Source organism: Labrus bergylta, chromosome 23 (genome assembly GCF_963930695.1).
Source record: "Labrus bergylta chromosome 23, fLabBer1.1, whole genome shotgun sequence".
Taxonomy (NCBI): domain Eukaryota; kingdom Metazoa; phylum Chordata; class Actinopteri; order Labriformes; family Labridae; genus Labrus; species Labrus bergylta.
In genome coordinates, this window is record NC_089217.1 from 20,989,113 (window position 1) to 21,006,554 (window position 17,442).

General features: G+C 38.0%; 2 protein-coding genes across 4 annotated transcripts; both read right to left on the reverse strand.

Moving 5' to 3' along the window:
• Positions 1-1,585: 1,585 nt before the first annotated feature.
• On the reverse strand, positions 1,586-8,167 carry pyroxd1 (pyridine nucleotide-disulphide oxidoreductase domain 1). Of its 3 annotated transcripts, none has more exons than XM_020638737.3 (13): positions 7,857-8,167; positions 7,651-7,731; positions 7,301-7,420; positions 6,784-6,912; positions 6,405-6,478; positions 5,996-6,192; positions 5,823-5,920; positions 4,302-4,404; positions 4,112-4,224; positions 3,386-3,508; positions 2,847-2,984; positions 2,357-2,446; positions 1,586-1,935 (listed from the first exon to the last, which is right to left on the reverse strand). In XM_020638737.3, exons 1-13 carry the CDS (start codon positions 7,932-7,934, stop codon positions 1,777-1,779), a joined length of 1,503 nt encoding a protein of 500 aa, XP_020494393.1. In that variant the 5' UTR covers positions 7,935-8,167; the 3' UTR covers positions 1,586-1,776. The 3 variants fall into 3 exon arrangements, with proteins under 3 accessions (XP_020494393.1, XP_020494392.1, XP_065807668.1); XM_020638736.3 differs by having other exon boundaries at positions 4,112-4,227; XM_065951596.1 differs by lacking the exon at positions 6,784-6,912 and having other exon boundaries at positions 4,112-4,227.
• A 3,828-nt stretch (positions 8,168-11,995) lies between these two features.
• Positions 11,996-14,849, reverse strand: LOC109987660 (islet amyloid polypeptide). The gene is made up of 4 exons (XM_020638821.3): positions 14,758-14,849; positions 13,205-13,300; positions 12,648-12,788; positions 11,996-12,537 (listed from the first exon to the last, which is right to left on the reverse strand). The coding sequence occupies exons 2-4, from the start codon at positions 13,282-13,284 to the stop codon at positions 12,363-12,365; spliced, it is 396 nt and encodes a 131-aa protein (XP_020494477.1). The 5' UTR covers positions 13,285-13,300; positions 14,758-14,849; the 3' UTR covers positions 11,996-12,362.
• Positions 14,850-17,442: the final 2,593 nt, after the last annotated feature.

Sequence of the window (17,442 nt, forward strand, 5' to 3'; positions counted from 1 at the left end):
TTATTTAAAGTACATTTAGGCTTTAATCTTCATTAAAAAATGTCAGTTAATTGATTTTCGCTATAGGCAAACACACACAGTAAGTTGAAAGACACAAACTTGTAATAATCAAAGATGTGAGGGTCAACTTCCAATGACAACACAAGCCGGTGTCTCTCGGTAACAACATACGAGCGTGCACTCAGGGTAGACGTGACGAGCTATGCCGCTGACGTCACGTCCGTGTTCTTATTGAATGAAAGCCTCCCCTGGCCTGAATATTTTTAAATGTCAAAGCTTCAAAGGTAGGAAGTGCAACAGAAAAAAGGGGTAATTCTATTCTAAATGGAGTCTACGGTTAGTCTCAGAAGCACACCAGATGTTAAGCTAGAAGAAATATACGAAACAGTTATCGCGTTTTTTAACACAAGACGTGTGTTTCTTTTACAGGCCTGCGGCTGGTTATCCGCCTCTGCAGCAGGAAATGATTGAAAAGGCCTGCACACTCACCTAAACAAAAAAACCGTATTGTATTCTGTTGATATAGACTGGATGCCAGGTAGTTATGATAACATGCAATGCTGTCTGAAGTTGTCGAATCAAGCTGATTTGGGATGGTTGAGCTGCGTATAACAATGTCATTATAAAATGAATTCATTGAAACGACAGAACATTTTTTTTATTTAACCATAACTAAAGGAAACACCTCTGTCAAAGAAGCCTGAGAGACCCATAAACCGGAATGTAAATGAAGATACTCTTTGTGTAATTCCATTTTTACCACATCAAAATTTGCTTTGGTGGCCTGCTGTTAAAATTCCTTGTATTGGATCACTCAAATATATTTGATATCTATCATGATGTGAGCCACTAGTGTTGACTAACCTCGTGAATTAAGTATTGCTCTACCCACTCACATACACACGTAAGCATGGGTGAGGTGCCCTGTGCAATAAGTCAGTTATTACAGGCCACTAGGCATCTCCATTCCTGCTGAATTAAAAACATTTTCCTGCTCAAGCCGACCTCAACAGTAATAAAAGCCCTATAATTCCTGTATATTGCACTTATTTCCCTTTTCAAAAATGAAGACCTAACTCCACACTTTAAAAGAAGGCTAATGGGGGATGGTAAATATAAGTGTAGAGGTTTCAGGTGGTGAACCACAGACACAGAAAACATTAACATGAGACACGAACCTGAATGCAAGAAGAAATAAGACTTTTCACTTATTTTATTCATTCAAATTGTGATTTTGAAGATATGTCGCTTCAGTTTAGTTCTAATATTCTGAAAGGGGAATTTCAAATAGCATCATCCCCAAGAGCAACACATCCAAATAACAAAAGACAGCTTTGTGAAAGCTTGATAATGTCTATTGTTAAAATGTCTACTGAGGGACAGGAGGAGCTGAAGTTGCTATGTTGGTAGAAACTTGATCAAGTGTCTCTAAGACAACAGAGCAACTATAGGATTTCATTCTTTCATACCATAAAGTATTGATGAACACGCCCCATTCTTTCAGTAAAATATCACTGTCATACATATATGTAAAACTAACATCATGTTCAGACATATCTCCCATGTAATTATTTAGTACACTTGGTTGAAGAAATAATTTATTTGAAAGGAAAAATACAGTCTGTTTCTCATTGCCAGAAAGTATGGGACACACCCATCAGCACAGACAGATGACTGATGACAGATGGCATGTTTCCTCATGCTTTGAGATTTTCTTCAGGCATAAGTATTCTTACAGGACCAGAGTACAGAGTGAGATTCTGGGGGATCTGATGCTCAATCAAAATAGTCCTCTATATCAATGTTTGGGTTGAGCAGCTCCTCTCCGTAGGGAGTCAGATCCATCTGGTTGAGGATCAGGTTCTCAAAGGTCTCCTCAAGGTCCGTTTCCCCGATCAGCACAGCTCCAACCATCCTACCTCCACTGAGAATGACCTGGAGCACGAGAACAAGGTTAATCTAGGTGACCACAAATATTCCATACACGTGATGTTTCCTCTAGGGGCTGAGGAAGTTCTGATGATGACGTGAGTTAGGATCTTCAGATGATTGCCCTTTATATCTACAAACTTGACCTAATTACCAGCTGCTCCTGGCTTATTTTAAAATAACAAACAGAACAACAGTGGCTCCTTTCACAAAGCTACACAAATATCAAAAAAGACTTAAAGCATCCAAACAGTTTAAGCTTTGATAATCGTAAACAAACTAAATGTGTTAATAAATGAACAGATGCTTTTTTTATTTAATAAATCATTCAAAGTTATTAAATGAGAAGCACATTAACTAGACTGTTAAAAACAACTGATGCATGAACACAAAATAATTAACCCATTGTTATTCTCTTCATGGTCACCTTGACATACTCCAGGCCTTTGGTACAGCGTACCAGCAGCTCCTGGTCGGGCCCCAGGCCCTGCCCATTAAACTTTCCCAGCAGAACCACCTGTGAAATAACCAGCAAAACACAAGGTTGTTTGAGTACCAAGAAAATATAACAACGCTATAATCCGCATAATGGTTCACTGACAAATCAGTTATTCATTTGAGAACTTCACTCCCCTGCAACCAGCTACTAATATCAGAATCAAGTACATTTACACATACAAGGAATTTGACTTGGTGTTTTGGTGCTAAACAATTAACAAGGAAATAAAGCAGAACTAGCAACAACTTAAAAAATACAGTATAAGAAGCTATTACAATATATAAAATAGAATTAAAAAATGTAAAATATAAAAAACAAAATGTACAAAAGGTGTAATGTAGGAGCTGTGCAGTGGACTATGAGAAAACATCTTAATGTGTGTAACTACTCACAGAGTGCATGTAAGGAAGATAAATACCTTGTAGTTAAAGAATTTGGTGATGTGTGAGAAGAGTTCAAAGCAAAAGTCCAGTTCTATTGGCTCCGACAGGACATGTGATGCCATGCATCGGCCTGCGTACCAGCCCATCTGACGGGCCTGTGTCCACAATCGCATCTGTACATACATGTAACATACAGCAAAAACAACATTTTTCATATTCTTTACAAATAAAATAGAGCAGAAAATCATTTTTCCTTTCTTGCCACTCTCAATAAAACTGAAACAAACATTAGTGTGAGTTTAACGATAGATGAAAGGATCAGTTTCAGTTTTTAATCATTTTAAGTTGTAGAAACTTTATATCTTTTGAAATAACTGAAATTAAACCAATTGAATGGTTCTGAACTAAGTTTTGGAATGTGTGTGATATTTGATTTTTCATTCTTTACACCTCTTGTAGGTATTCCAATGTGAAAGATGACATGAGTTAGTTGTTGGACAAACAATAAAGAAACAAAAAGATCTGAGACAACAGTGGAATTCTACACAGATTTGTGTTTTGTCATTTAGTTTACCTGCTGCCACAGTAGGCTGTGTTCCCAGCATGCAGTGCACACATCCCCTGCAGCATACACATCTGGCTCTGATGTCATCATTTGGTCATCCACCCGCAGGCCCCCATCATCTGCCAGTGCAAACTGGAAGTAACATATTTGTCATATTTTTTTTTATTAGAAAGAGAGATAAAACAATCCAAATCTGACATGTTTGATCTAATATTAAAACTGGTTTTCAGGGTCATCTTCCCTCTTGTGACATGTGAGGCATTCACAGTCACACCCTAGTGCAGAGAGCTTTTCACGATTTTCTGTTGAACTATTAACAGATAGTGAACTGTTAGACTTTAAGCGTTTGCAGAACAGTAAGGCAATTTTTTTCTTGCAAGAAAATTCCACCAATGTATCTGCAGTAAGATTGTGAAGTATTTACCATCAATTTACACAAATCCATGGACCTTAAAGGTGCACTATGGAGTTTTGCTAGAGAAATGTGAAAGTTGTATTTTCTTTGAATTAAGTTTGTGTATTCAGTTCAGAAAATATAGCATACAATTGTTTCACTTCTCCAACTTTAAAATTTCACCACCAAATCTACACAGTGCACCTTTAACATTTTACTTAAAGAGGAAAGTAAAGATTGAAGCAAGGACTAATTACTATGGTTTTGTCAAACATCAAGCTTTAGGAACATGCATAAAAAAGATTGAATCTCACAGTGGAAGCCCTGTTCTATCTACTTACATTGTTGCCATGAAGAAACGGCTCGGTGTTTGGTACGACACCTGTGGCACTGACAACAAAATCACAGCCAAATGTTTTGCCGTTGGTTAACTTGATGTAAACTGGCCAGGATCCTTCTAAGAGGAGAGAAAAGTATGAGGAATGAGAGGCTGGAGTATGGAAACGGAGTCCTAGTAAACCTAATTCATACCTTGCTCATCATTGAGTTCTTGCTGCGGGGAATGAAGCAGCTCCTCGGGGGTGAAGATTCTTTCCACTTCACACTGGTATTCCAGAGAAACTCTGCGGGACAGCTGATCAAACACCAGTGGATCGAGGAGGCATGAGAAGATAAGAAACAGATTACATGGTCTTCAGAGGTATTTGCGCTGATATCCAAACAAATACAGTTGTGCTCATAAGTTTACATACCCTGTCAGAATTTGTGATTTTTTGGTCATTTTTCAGAGAATATGAATGATAGTACAAAAATGTTTCTTTCACTCATGGTTAGTGGTTGGGTGAAGCCATTTATTATCAAACAATTGTGTTTGCTCTTTTTAAATCATTATAACAACAAACTACCCAAATTACCCTGATCAAAAGTTTACATACCCTGGAGGTTTTGGCCTGATAACATACACTCAAGTTGACATACACGGGTCTAAATGGCTACTGAAGGTAATCTGCCTCACCTGTGATCTGTTTCCTTCTGTTAACTTCAGCTGACATACAGGACTCTCTAAAAAAAAGTGGTTCATTCAAGATGCACAATAAGGAGGCACTTGAAGAAAAATGGGCTGCATGGTCGAGTCGCCAGAAGAAAGCAATTACTACGCCAATGCCACAAAGCAGCTCGCTTACAACACGCCAAACAGCACAGAGGCAAGCCTCAAAACTTCTGGAACAAAGTTATTTGGAGTGATGAGACCAAAATGGAACTTTTTGACCACAACCATAAACGTTACATTTGGAGAGGAGTCAATGATGAAAAGTACACCATTCCTACTGTGAAACACGGAGATGGATCGCTGATGTGTGAGCTACAAAGGACCAGGGAACTTGGTCAAAATTGATGGCAAGATGAATGCAGCATGTTATCAGAAAATACTGGAGGAAAATTTGCACTCATCATCCTGGAAGCTGAGCATGGGACGCACTTGGACGTTCCAACATGACAATGATCCAAAACACAAGCCAAGTCGACATGTCATTGGCTACAGCAGAAAAAAGTGAAGGTTCTGGAGTGGCCATCTCAATATCATTGAGCCACTTTGGGGAGATCTCAAACGTGCAGTTCATGCAAGAATTTACAGGAAGTGGAGGCTTTTTGCCAAGAAGAATGGGCAGCTTTACCATCTGAGAAAATTAAGTGCCTCATCCACAACTACCACAAAAGACTTCAAGCTGTAATTGATGTCAAAGGGGGCAATACACAGTATTAAGAACTAGGGTATGTAAACTTTTGATCAGGGTAATTTGGGTAGTTTCTGTTGTCATTATGATTTAAAAAGAGCAAACACAATTGTTTGATAATAAATGGCTTCACCCAACCACTAACCATGAGTGAAAGAAAGGTTTTTGTATTATCATTCATATTCTCTGAAAAATGACCAAAAAAAATCGCAAATTCTGCCAGGGTATGAAAACTTATGAGCACAACTGTATACTTCCCATGCTGACTTCGTTCAAGGATATGCAAGGAGACATATCAGTGCACACACTATGTTACCTGCTCTGTTCCTTTGAGAACTATTCCTTCATGCCAGTCCGGACCAAGTGCACTGCCCTGCTTGGTAGAACTAGAACCAGGTCTTCTTGAGTTTCTTTCTGAAAACAAGACCATGATGAAATACATGTCACTGTCATATAAGAGAAGATACTAAATAAGCTTAATATAAAGACCTGCTGTGAAGGTGTGGGCCGCTCCAGGTGCTGGTTCCTCTGTGGTGTAGCGAGTTCTCTTACAGGGGACACTTCTGTCTGGTTTGTCAGTTTCTAGAGATGGTATAAAGAATTGTGCCGCCCCGGCATCAAAGAATGTGTTTCCTATGGCCTTGTCCTTCACAGCCCAGATCACCTCACAGCCTTCCACCTCAAACCTTTAAAGGAAATGTTTCAGAAACACACAATATACAGATGATCTGTTAAAATGGGGCCAAAGATTTATGAATGACTTTCATGTAGGCTCTACAGTTGACGATTGAATATTTTAATTTGGAAACGAGAAATACATTTGTGCCACAAAAGGTCCAAAAAAGTGACTTTTTTAATCTAAGTGTTTGTGGAAGTTTTTTTGGTTTTAGTTTCTCACACTAATTCCAGGGCAATCCCTCCATTGCCGACCACAACGATTCTCTTTGCTTTGGATAACCGCTTCTGAAACTCCTGAACAACAAGACAAAGAAAAGTGTCAAATATCAACATGTTCCTGAGCAAGAAACTTCTGTTCTGCCTGTTTGTTAAAATGACAAAAATGCATGCACATGTTTGTTGCCTTTTACTTTTCAATCAAATGTTTCAAGATAATTGTTGCTGCTGAAGTGGTTAAAATGTTACAGTATGCACTTGTACTTGTTTTTATAATTTTTAACTGAAAAACAGCATCTTGCAACTGTAAGGACCCCTTCAGTATCATAAAAAACACATAGATATCTATCAAAAAACAAAAATGGGGTGTAATGGTGTTGTACCTGGGCGCTGTCTGTGTCCCTTATACCTAACACATATGGGTGATCCTGGGTTAGGAGCTTGGGTCTGCCACCACTGCAGATACACAGTCTTTCATAACCAAAAACCCGGCCGTCTGCAGTTTCAACCGACTGAGAATTAAAAAGAAGAGAGATAGCTTTTTTTTTACATCAATTGTTGGTTGTTTTTACAGACATACATAAACTCTGTACAAAGACCACATGCTTCAGTATCTCCACAAGGTGGCAGCAGTAGACAAATTATGAGACCCAAAACAACTGTTGAAAATTACAGAACTGATATTTCAAGACTATTATGGTTGAAAAACTAATGTGCAGCTTTTGTAACTGAGAGACACTGAGAGTTGTTTATTTTTTTAACAGCTTCTAACAGTATTATCAAATCTAGAGCACCCCACCATCAACACAATATCCAGCTAAATAACTACTACTCCTAAACACTTTTATTTTTACACACCATACCAACCTAACAGTTTCAACTCTGAAAACAGCTGCTCACGTGTGATTTTGTGTTTAGTGATTTCACAGCAGAGTGGATGACAACCAGGTTGGGAAATTTCTCTTCCAAATCACTGGATGGTCTCTCCTCAACATCAAACTCTTCCAGCGTCTTGGATACCTTTCCAATGACAACAACAGGAAAAAACAGATTGATTAGTTATTAGTTTTCTTTAACAGAATTATTAGCAGTTGACAGATTATTACAAATGAGGAAAAGTACAATAAAAATAAAAGTGTTAGTGTTCAATTGTGGTGAATGACACATGGTACGTTTTTTTGTATGGAAGCAAAAGCAAAAACTCTTTATGTCACAAGTGTGTGTGTGTGTAACATCATCATCATCCTGACCTGTTTGTAGTTTGTCACTGCCTTGATATGGGAACCTGCTGTAATCAGAGCGACGTCAGCTGACGGTATCTGAGCTGACAGCTGTCAGATGAAGAGTTATGGTGAATCATTAACTAAACACCATTCATAAGATTTGGTCAATCAAACGTAAGGTTAACAGCTTTTTCATCAACAGCCCTTACTAATAATTAGTCAATTCATTTCACCTGTTCAACACACGTAACACCCGCGATGCCACCGCCAAGGATAAGAAACCTAAATGTCCTCTCTTTTGTTTCTGCCATTTCTTTTTATAAATTGTGCATTTTTGGACACGCAGACACGGTTTGACATGTAACAGTAGGTTGAGTTATATTCCTCTTCTCTCTCTACTAGTTCACATTTACATACATTAAAGAGCCAACTAGTAGTTGTTAAGATTGTGATTGAGTTAAACTGCTTTCAAATAGTTTTTAGCTGTTTTACTTAGCACAAGAACACAGGAAACTAAAGCCACTTCCGTGTTTACAACGAACTACGGCGAGCAGGAGTATCGAAGCACATGCGCACTTCGTCTCTGCGCACTCTCGCTATTCGAGCCAAATGCGTATGTGACATTTTGTCTATGAATAAAAATACTAATCAAACTGACGAAAGATAATGTCGCCATATCATGCTCGTGTCTTCTTATTACTTTGTGCAGTCGATGCAGTTGTTGTGCCTTTATGTTTAAAGCAAATAAAGCGCACCCAAAAAGTAGGCATGTATTTTATTACAATATGATCACATTGGCAAAGGGGCCTTAACTATTCTACAGTATGGATGTTAATAGGCCAATAGAAAAATGATAGATGCATAATTACTTAATTTCAAAGTTTTGTACAATTAATATAGTTGAATTTAATTAGCCTTATATTTTTTCCTACTATTTTTCCTTCTTTTCCCACATGTCTGCATTGACAGTTTCCTTGCCTTTGTACTCAGCTGCTTGTGCATGTAGAATACATTAATCATATAATAATGATTAAAACAATAGCACATGGGTATTTTTCGTTGTAGCCAATGTTTCATGTTGCCTAGTCTATTTGTGTGAGCATTTGGTCTCAAGTCTGTCAGACTTATGTGAATAATTTGAACAAATTAGGAATGTGAGTTGTTTAATTTGTTTCCGCACGATAGGTTGTGAATTAAAGACCAAAAAAATGTTTGCAATAAGAGTAGGTTACAGCACTGTTTTGAATTTTAGTTGCAGTGACACACTCGTGTTTATATTTGGACCACAACTGTCAGAGATTAATGTGGTCAAAGGGTCATGAATCAGATCTAAAATCCCATCAAAACACTAATCAGCTGTCATCCCTCAAGTGATAAACAACTCACCACCAAATAGCTGAAAAAATAAATCCTTTTGGGATTTTACATGATGGCATGTACATAAGTTGACATGAACCCCACTCAATGGAGATAATGGCTGCATTTTTTTTTATTCATCAGCAAAAGCAGGTACTTATTCCATTTTTGAAAAACCTTTTATGCTGATGTTAACCATGTAAGGGAGTATTGATGTTAGTGTCTGAGATGATCAGGTCACTGCTAATCAAGAAGGGGTTAATGCTGTGCGTCATGCTTCCCCTCTTCAATTTCATGGCATTTCCCTGAATAACCCCTCGCAACACATTACCATAAAGAATACTGTACTGTCACCACAATTCTGTTGTACTAATGGGAAACATGTTGTTTTATAGATAGAAGTTACCCAGCTAGCTGTTATATAGGGTTTAAATCAATTGTGGGGTCCTTGACCATATTTTTAAAACAATACCACTTTTAAAAGGATTTAAACCATTTTTTAACATTTCTGAGAGCCAACCAAATGCATTAAAACCCAAATTAAATTCCTAACATAGAGCATGCAAAGTACAATACATAACCACTTATTTAGATATGAGCAAATAACAGAAAAGTTCAAGTATGCAAAGGTCAGGACAGAGTTGTTGCTATTGGGGAGCAAAGACAGGATAGTAGGTAACACGTAACCTAATCCAACTAGAGGGAGGAAATGGAAACCAAGGCAACCATGCTATGGAAGCACAGGCAACTATTAGGCATACAGAGGTTGTAGGTAACTGCAGCATAGGCTTAGCTCTAGAAAACAGGTGTGGAACAAAGCAGGTCCAAGAGATGGAAAGAGTCTGGTTGCGGAATAGGTCGACAAGAGGACATTTTTAGACATACAGGCAGTGGCTCAGGCTTATGAACTCCAAAAGTGTAAAGAAGAGGAAGCTAGTTGGAGGGACTTGTGGAGTATGGATGATAGTCCTGTTAAATTCCTGACAGGGCTATACGATGTGCCACCATTACACCAAAACCTAAAACATTGGGTAAATGGGGACCCATCATGGCCATTGTGTTTGTAGGTAGCTACTTTGAGGCACATAATGTTCTTTTGGAAGGGTGTCATACGGAGACAAAACCAGGTGTTGAAAGCTCAGCGGCAGGAATTGAATGTAAAAAGATGTCAGGTGAATCCAGACTGTATTCAGGAAAATTTAAGCAGGCACCAGTCAGGCCCTTTAAAGAGTAATGTTTGGGAGATGCAGTTAGATTTGGGTGGAAAAAGTTTGCACCAATCTGAGGCCTGACACTTTGTTATGGTCTGCGAGTCAGCAGATAGTTTATCTTATGGAACGGACTGTTCCCCAGGAGGACTCTGTGGAAGAGGCTCATGAAAGGAAAAAGCTGAGCAGGTTCAGGGGCAGAAGCTGAGGGTGGGACGTTAGTGTTTGTCCAGTAGAAGTGGGATGTAGAGAGCTTATAGCAAGACCAGCTGTTTTATTACTGGGAGAGTTGGGAGTGCAGGGAAAGAGTTTGCTGACATTAAAGTCTTTCTATGTGATTTTTCAATCTTAAATGTAATATAAATCAAGTATATCCTCTGAAAATAACTCTGTGAGTCATGACTGTCTACAATGGGTGTAACACACGAGTCCCACTGTCTGTGATGTTTTCAGAGTTTTCAGAGTCCTATCTTCAGTTTGATTACATCGCCTGGACAGCCGGCTGACTCCTCCCCTCACATATAAAAGTAGTTTAATTGAGGGACAAGAGAAAAGAAGAATAACATACTGTACTCACTGCTTAACTGTGTTTCTAGATCACGTTCATTTCAGGTAAATTTACATGCAGTGTGAAGATACGAGCATAATAAAGATCACTAGCACTAGCATGCTAACACAACAATGCAGAGAGAGTTGTTTTTGGTTCATGCTGGTACTCAAGGGCGACATCTGCTGGATCAAAAAATCACATACAAAGCCTTTAAAGTGAGATGTCAGATAAAGCAGCTAAAGTCAGTCAGTGGATTTGAAAGGGAATGAATAATGCCAGTTGGGGGCAAAAATAAAAGAAGAAGAAAACCATTCACCTCCTTTTTTCCCCTCTCTTCACTCCATCTCTTCCTTTTTGAAAATGTGGGAGTGGGGGAGGTAGAGTAACAGCTCTATCCAGTGGGGGTGATCGCTATCAGGGCACATCACACACTACTTGCCACGCCCCCTTTCTAAGATCTCTCTTGGGATTTTTCTCTGTCTTTCTATTTTCTCTTTGCTGTTCTCTTTCATGTGTTATTTAGGCACCAGGAATAGTTGTATTTTGTAGAGTAGAGAATTTTAAACTCATTACCATGTTAAAGGCATTTCAATTATATAACTTCAAGTTTACTGATAACTTAGTTAATTACTATTTTTAGTTAATAATAAAACAAACGTAAATGAATACTGATGTCCTTATATGACCTGAACATGTAAACCAGACCATTAACCTATTTTAGTAGATGTTATTGTCACAAGGATCTTTATTTACATTTAGCCTATTTGGAGCAAAGATTCAGTTTAAGAGATTTGTTTGACAGTAAAAAGACAGCAGGATGATTTGTTTTTGTTACAGGGTTGGATCAGCAAAAATATAAGATCTATATTGCTTTATCAAAAAGGGCTTTCCAAAATCGACAGAAAATTAAATGACATTTAGTGTACAAATAGGGTAGTAACAGTAATTAGGTGTCTCAAGTGTTGAATACATTTATCAAGCATAACAGCTGGTATTGTCTGTCCAATAATATCATGACATCTAATATACTGTAAAAAGATAGAAATCAAAACTGGGTTTGCATTGAATAAAATGTACAAAGTGAAAAGTTTGATTTATTGATTTAAAGCTAACAGTGTATAGAGAAAATGTAGGCCTCAATTGTTCCACAAAATGACTCATGACAAGGCTGCAGAAACCTTAGCATTGAATTAGTGAAGCATTGTCATTCATGTCTTCATATGCAATAATGTGGCAAGAAACACAAGATTTTTCAAACTAGGTTTACACAACTTTATTATCAAAATCCAAACACATTTATTTCACATGGATTTACATCTGTTTTCTTGTTTTTTTTTTATTAATTAACTTTTATTTATAGTTGTATTGACAACATGCTGTAAATGTCCATTGCATTAACAGAGCCACAAAACACTCAGAAATACCAAAAGAAAAAACATTTTTTTGATGGTTTAAATTAAAGGCACTGTTTCTTGAAATGTATGTAATGAAAATAAAAACTCTGTTCTTCATTTTTACCCTTAGTGTCATCTTCACTAACATTATTCTGACAATCATTGTTACACAAGCAGTCTGGTTATATCATCCAAGCCCAGGGGATGCTGGTGGAGCTTCCCCAGTCAGAGCTAGAGAGGCAGGTATCTGGGAGGCTGCAGCAGGTCCCTCTTGCCGTAGGTGGAAGATCCCACATTGGTCGGTGCATAGACAGTACCAATAGTGTTACTGGATCGGACCAGGAAGTCTGCTAGCCTTTGAGTGACGCAGGTGGCTGTGTTACACTTTCTCTTCTCTATGTGATGGCTGGGAGGATAAGAGAAAGCACAGACAATGCACTGAGAAGGCAGTAGCTCTCATGGATGGGATGAGTTTCATGTGGATTTAGAACTTGTGATTTCTGTAAATGCAGTTACCCATTCATAGCTGTGAGCCCTCTTTGCGGTCGTGTACCTATAAGGTCGAGGAAGGGGTTGGAAATTAGCCCCTCAGCTAGCCACGCATCACGCTCTGGAAATGCACTTTCCTGCTCCCTGGATGTGCTGGGACTGAAGTACCTGAATCACAGAGGGGAGAGGGGTCAAACACTGAAAGCTGATGATACCTCCTTCAAAATGTACCGGTTCCAGGAGTGAGAAGAAAAAGTGTCCACTTGAGTTGTACTGTGAAGCTCTTTACCACAGATAAGCACAATTGACTTTGAACTCCTCACACAGAACATTACAGACCCTCTTGAAGGACAATTTCCACAATATCCTACTTGGCTGCTAACCTCAGATTAAACTCCTGTATTGGTTTCCTGCCTCTTAAAACGATGCAGTTTCAGATAGATCTGATCTGATGTGTTCAATGTTTCAGTTTATTGAAAGTGATTGCAGCCCCTGTCTAAACTATGAATACAATCCTAAAACTGTTCTAGTTATAAAATGTCATTGACACACTTACAAGATGTATTATATTGAATGCATTGTACCTGTGGCTCGGGGCAGTGCTGACATAGCGCAGCAACACAAGAACAACAAGGAGAAGCACAGGCACCCGCAGGTGATACATAGTGTTGGGTGATTACCTGGATCAAAACAGTCAAAAGAAGAGAATCTGATTTATTGTTTCAGGCGGCTTAGGCAAATTATACATGCAGCTATCCATTTCTTTATTTTAGGTATTCAACCTTTTTTTTCAACCACAAAGACCAGGCAAAAATACACCTGCTTGAACCTCACCAGACAAACAATGTAGCTGTTTGTCATGTCAGAATTTACACACACAGTTTAAAAGTGAACAAATCAAAGTGAGTAAAGTGCCCTGAATTACCTGAAAGGTAAAGTACATTGTCAACTATCAACACTTTATGTACACTGTAATTTAAAGCAGAGCTCATTGATTTTGTGACAACAATACAACCAGCATCTACGTAGTGCTAAACTCCAATGTTACATGGCTTATTTGCTCTGAAGACGGCAGTGAACATTAATAATAGTTTTAATTAACACATGTCAGTGTCATTATTACTCTCTTAATATTGTTAAAAAAAAAAGATCCTTTGCAAAGTCTTGTTAAACGAAATAGTGTCTACAAAATGCCTGTTCAGTCTGAGTAACAGTTCAAAACTCAATTATATTCCGATTATTATGGTGCAATAATTTCAAATATTTACAGATGAGAAGCTGCGACTAAATGGTATTTATCACTTTGCTTGAAAATCACATAAATTATAAGTTATTCTAAAAATATGTGCTGGATAATTTATTGTTTAGAAGTTGTTTCTGTTCTCATGCAAATCTCCCGGACAATTCCTGATGTACACTTGTAATATATAATATGTTCCAAAGCAACTGATTTTGAATGGGTTTTACATTAATACACTACTTCTACCTGTTCATATTTTGCTGATACTGTCAGAAAGATTGAATGTCTAATTTAGGATTTTTATTGATTTTGCATGTGCTGGTGTTGAACACGATAAAATTGTATTAAAAATAGATTCTGTTATTCTGCCCCTCTCATGTATGTTTCTGTCTAAAGCTGCACAGTTAAAACAAAAAAAACACCTGCAAAGTATACTTTCAGTAATAAACATTAAGTAGAATAAGAACTTTCTGACAGTGTCAACAAAGGCAGAAAAATCGATAAAACATTTTTATTAAAAAAATAAAACTGGGCAGTTATTTTCATTGGAATGGTTAAGACTATTCTTGTGTAACAAATTAAATTGAACCTTTCCTTTGTGGTTTCTGCACATCATACAAAATATATTTACATTCGTAAATAACTGATGACTGTTGATGCCTCCTTACAATTAAAGCAAAATCCCAAATTCCTGGTGTTTAAATTTATGCACATTTTAAAACAATAACAAAAAATAAAAAACATCTGAAATTCTTCTGATCTTGATTTTATCTCCATCACACAGAGGAAGCTTTCTAAGTCAGCCTATACACTCCAAAACTCCCCTAATTCATGTATCATTCAATTTGTAAAGACACAATCCTGGATAAAAAAAAAGGAAATAAACAAAGTACTTACTGTGTTTCTGGTTCACCAGCAGGCAGCGGATCGGAGCAGTCCAGGGTTTGTCAGACTGTCACACAAACTGACTGCAACAGTTATAGGCTCATCCCCCAATCCACTTGTGACATCAGCTCCAAATATAGACTTGCATTATCGTTTACACAGAATGGGGAGGTTGGGGGGGGGTATATCCAACTTTATGGTATGTATGTTGTACACACAGTAAACCTTAATGTACACTCTTTAACCTTCTAGATGCCAGTAAATGCACAAAAATGTACATACACATAACTTGTGTGTACGTCATCATCCTCATCATCACCTTCGTCATCATCGTTGTTCCTGCTGTGATGGAAGTGACCCTCCATAAACCCACACCAGGGAGAGGGAAGCTGTCTTTCTATTTACCTTGAGACAAAGTTTAAGGTCGTAAAAACTCTGGCCTTTCTTCCTCCCCCTGGGATTTACCACCGATAAATAATAAATGTGTGGCTGAATTATCATTTATAATTAATGGTGTCTCATTATTTTGAAGGGACGTGTCACAAACAATTGAAAGAAAGTTCCAATTAATGAGGCGATGGTAGAACTTAAGAACACTTTGTGTGTGACATGCAACTCTGATGAGTGTGAGAGTCGGTGAGTGATAACATGTCAGAGTTTCCTGATAATTTTTATTTTTCTGAAACCTTAAAGCTGGAATTATCCTGTCATCATCTTAAAAACACTACATCTGATCATCCTTTGAAAGGTGTTGCTGGTCGTTACTAGCCCACATAGTTGAATTGTATTTGTTAGTCCTGATAAAGCACAAGTCATCTCATGGTAAGTAAATGTTACATTAGCAGGTTGCTATTATCATACTAATGTCAGGACTAATAACAATATGAGTCATATCTGATTGGTGGTAGAAAGTACTTAAGATATTTATATCAAGATACATATATGTATCTTGATATAAGTGTTTATATATAGTGTTTATGTTTTTCTCCATTGCCCAAACCGAGCCAATGGCTGGTTCATGACCAAGCAACCCCACGACTTTGATTTAAATGTTACTAGACTTTGACTGGTGTCTGTAAATTTATGACAAAAACGACGTTCCCAGCTAAGCTACACCCATTTTAATAGTTAAATAATGTCGCCATCTTTCTGTAAAACGTTGGTTTGCACACCCAATTACTTCAGGTAGCCATGAAATTCTCTGCAGTATAAGACTGGATTTTCAGCTTTTCTTGGATTTAACAGAAATTCACCGCACCATTGATTCAATAAAAGCAGTTATAGCTGAAGCTACCATGGTTAAAAGAAAAGTGCTCATAAAAATGTTATCATCAGAGTATGCAAGATATGCAATTAAATGACTACCAGGACGTTGTTTCTGACAAACATTAGCGTGTGTCTTTGAAGATCATGCCACAATTTCTGTAAGGAGAAGCCACCACAGGCTGCTGGTAAATGATGGTGGTTTTCACCAAGGCTCTGAGCTAACAGAGAGATTTAGTGCAGTCCTAATGGACATGTAACACCCCCAAACCCACAAAGTCCCAACTAACACCTCCCTGCATTTCCTGTAAGCTTCCAAAGATGAAGAGACTGACATGAAATGTTTCAGGTTTCTATCATCTAAGTGGATAACACAGTATGCATGAATGATATGTGCTAACTTTGCCCAGATTAACACACAAACAATGCAACTTTATCAAGGTGACGAAAAACATTTAATTTTTTTACATGCACAACCGACTTTGCCAGTGGATGTAAATGAAATAATCTTATTTAAAAAGCAAAAAATAAATTATTTAATATAAATCCACCTATTAAATATTTAACAACTCTAGCTGATCTGAAAGATTGTTAGAAAGGTTAATATGCACAATCATGAAAGAAAGGACAGTCAAGCAGTGACGGCAGAGATAAGAAAAGGAGAGTAAAGGGAAGAGAGTGGGTGATATGTGTAGGATTTTAAGTCTATTTTTACAAGTCTTGGGAAACATGTTCCTCGTATCACTCTGTTACCTTGTCCCTGTATTTCTTTGGTAATTTTTACAAGCCAGGTGGAACAAAGGTGGCAGCTCAATTTCCTGATCTAATCCCTAAAAGAAAGAGTTAAGTGACCCTCTGCAACCTTAAGGTATCAAAGAGTTGTACTGACATCATTCTTGTTTCATAAGGGGAAGGTGCAGCTTAGTTTTCAATTTTCAATTCAGGGCAGAGATTTTGAGATTTTGAAAACACAAGCTAGATGAGGCTTTATTAGTTTTCCTACAGCAAAGGATACATGGAGGATCATGATTATGGCTGTATGGCATGTGTTCTAACCAACAGTGTGTCCAAGCTGGGGTTAGGGCAATGGTTAGGGCACGCGTCCCATGTGTTGAGACTCTCGTCTCAAGCGGTAGGCCCGGGTTCACTTCCACCCGTGGCCCCCCTCCGCATGCCATTCCCCGCTCTCTCTCCCTGGTTTCCGACTCTATCCACTGTCCTCTCTCTGCATTAAAGGCACGAAAGCCCAAAATAAATCTTTAAAAAAAACAGTGTGTCCAAGCTTTGCATAACTCCCAACATAAAGGACTGAAGTTTGTGTAATACCTACACAAAACTGAAAAACTGGAGCAACAGACATTTGAATGAATAACACAGAGACCTTTACACAAACATGTAACTGGTCTGGTTGAGGCCTGTGGTGCACCCAGTCCC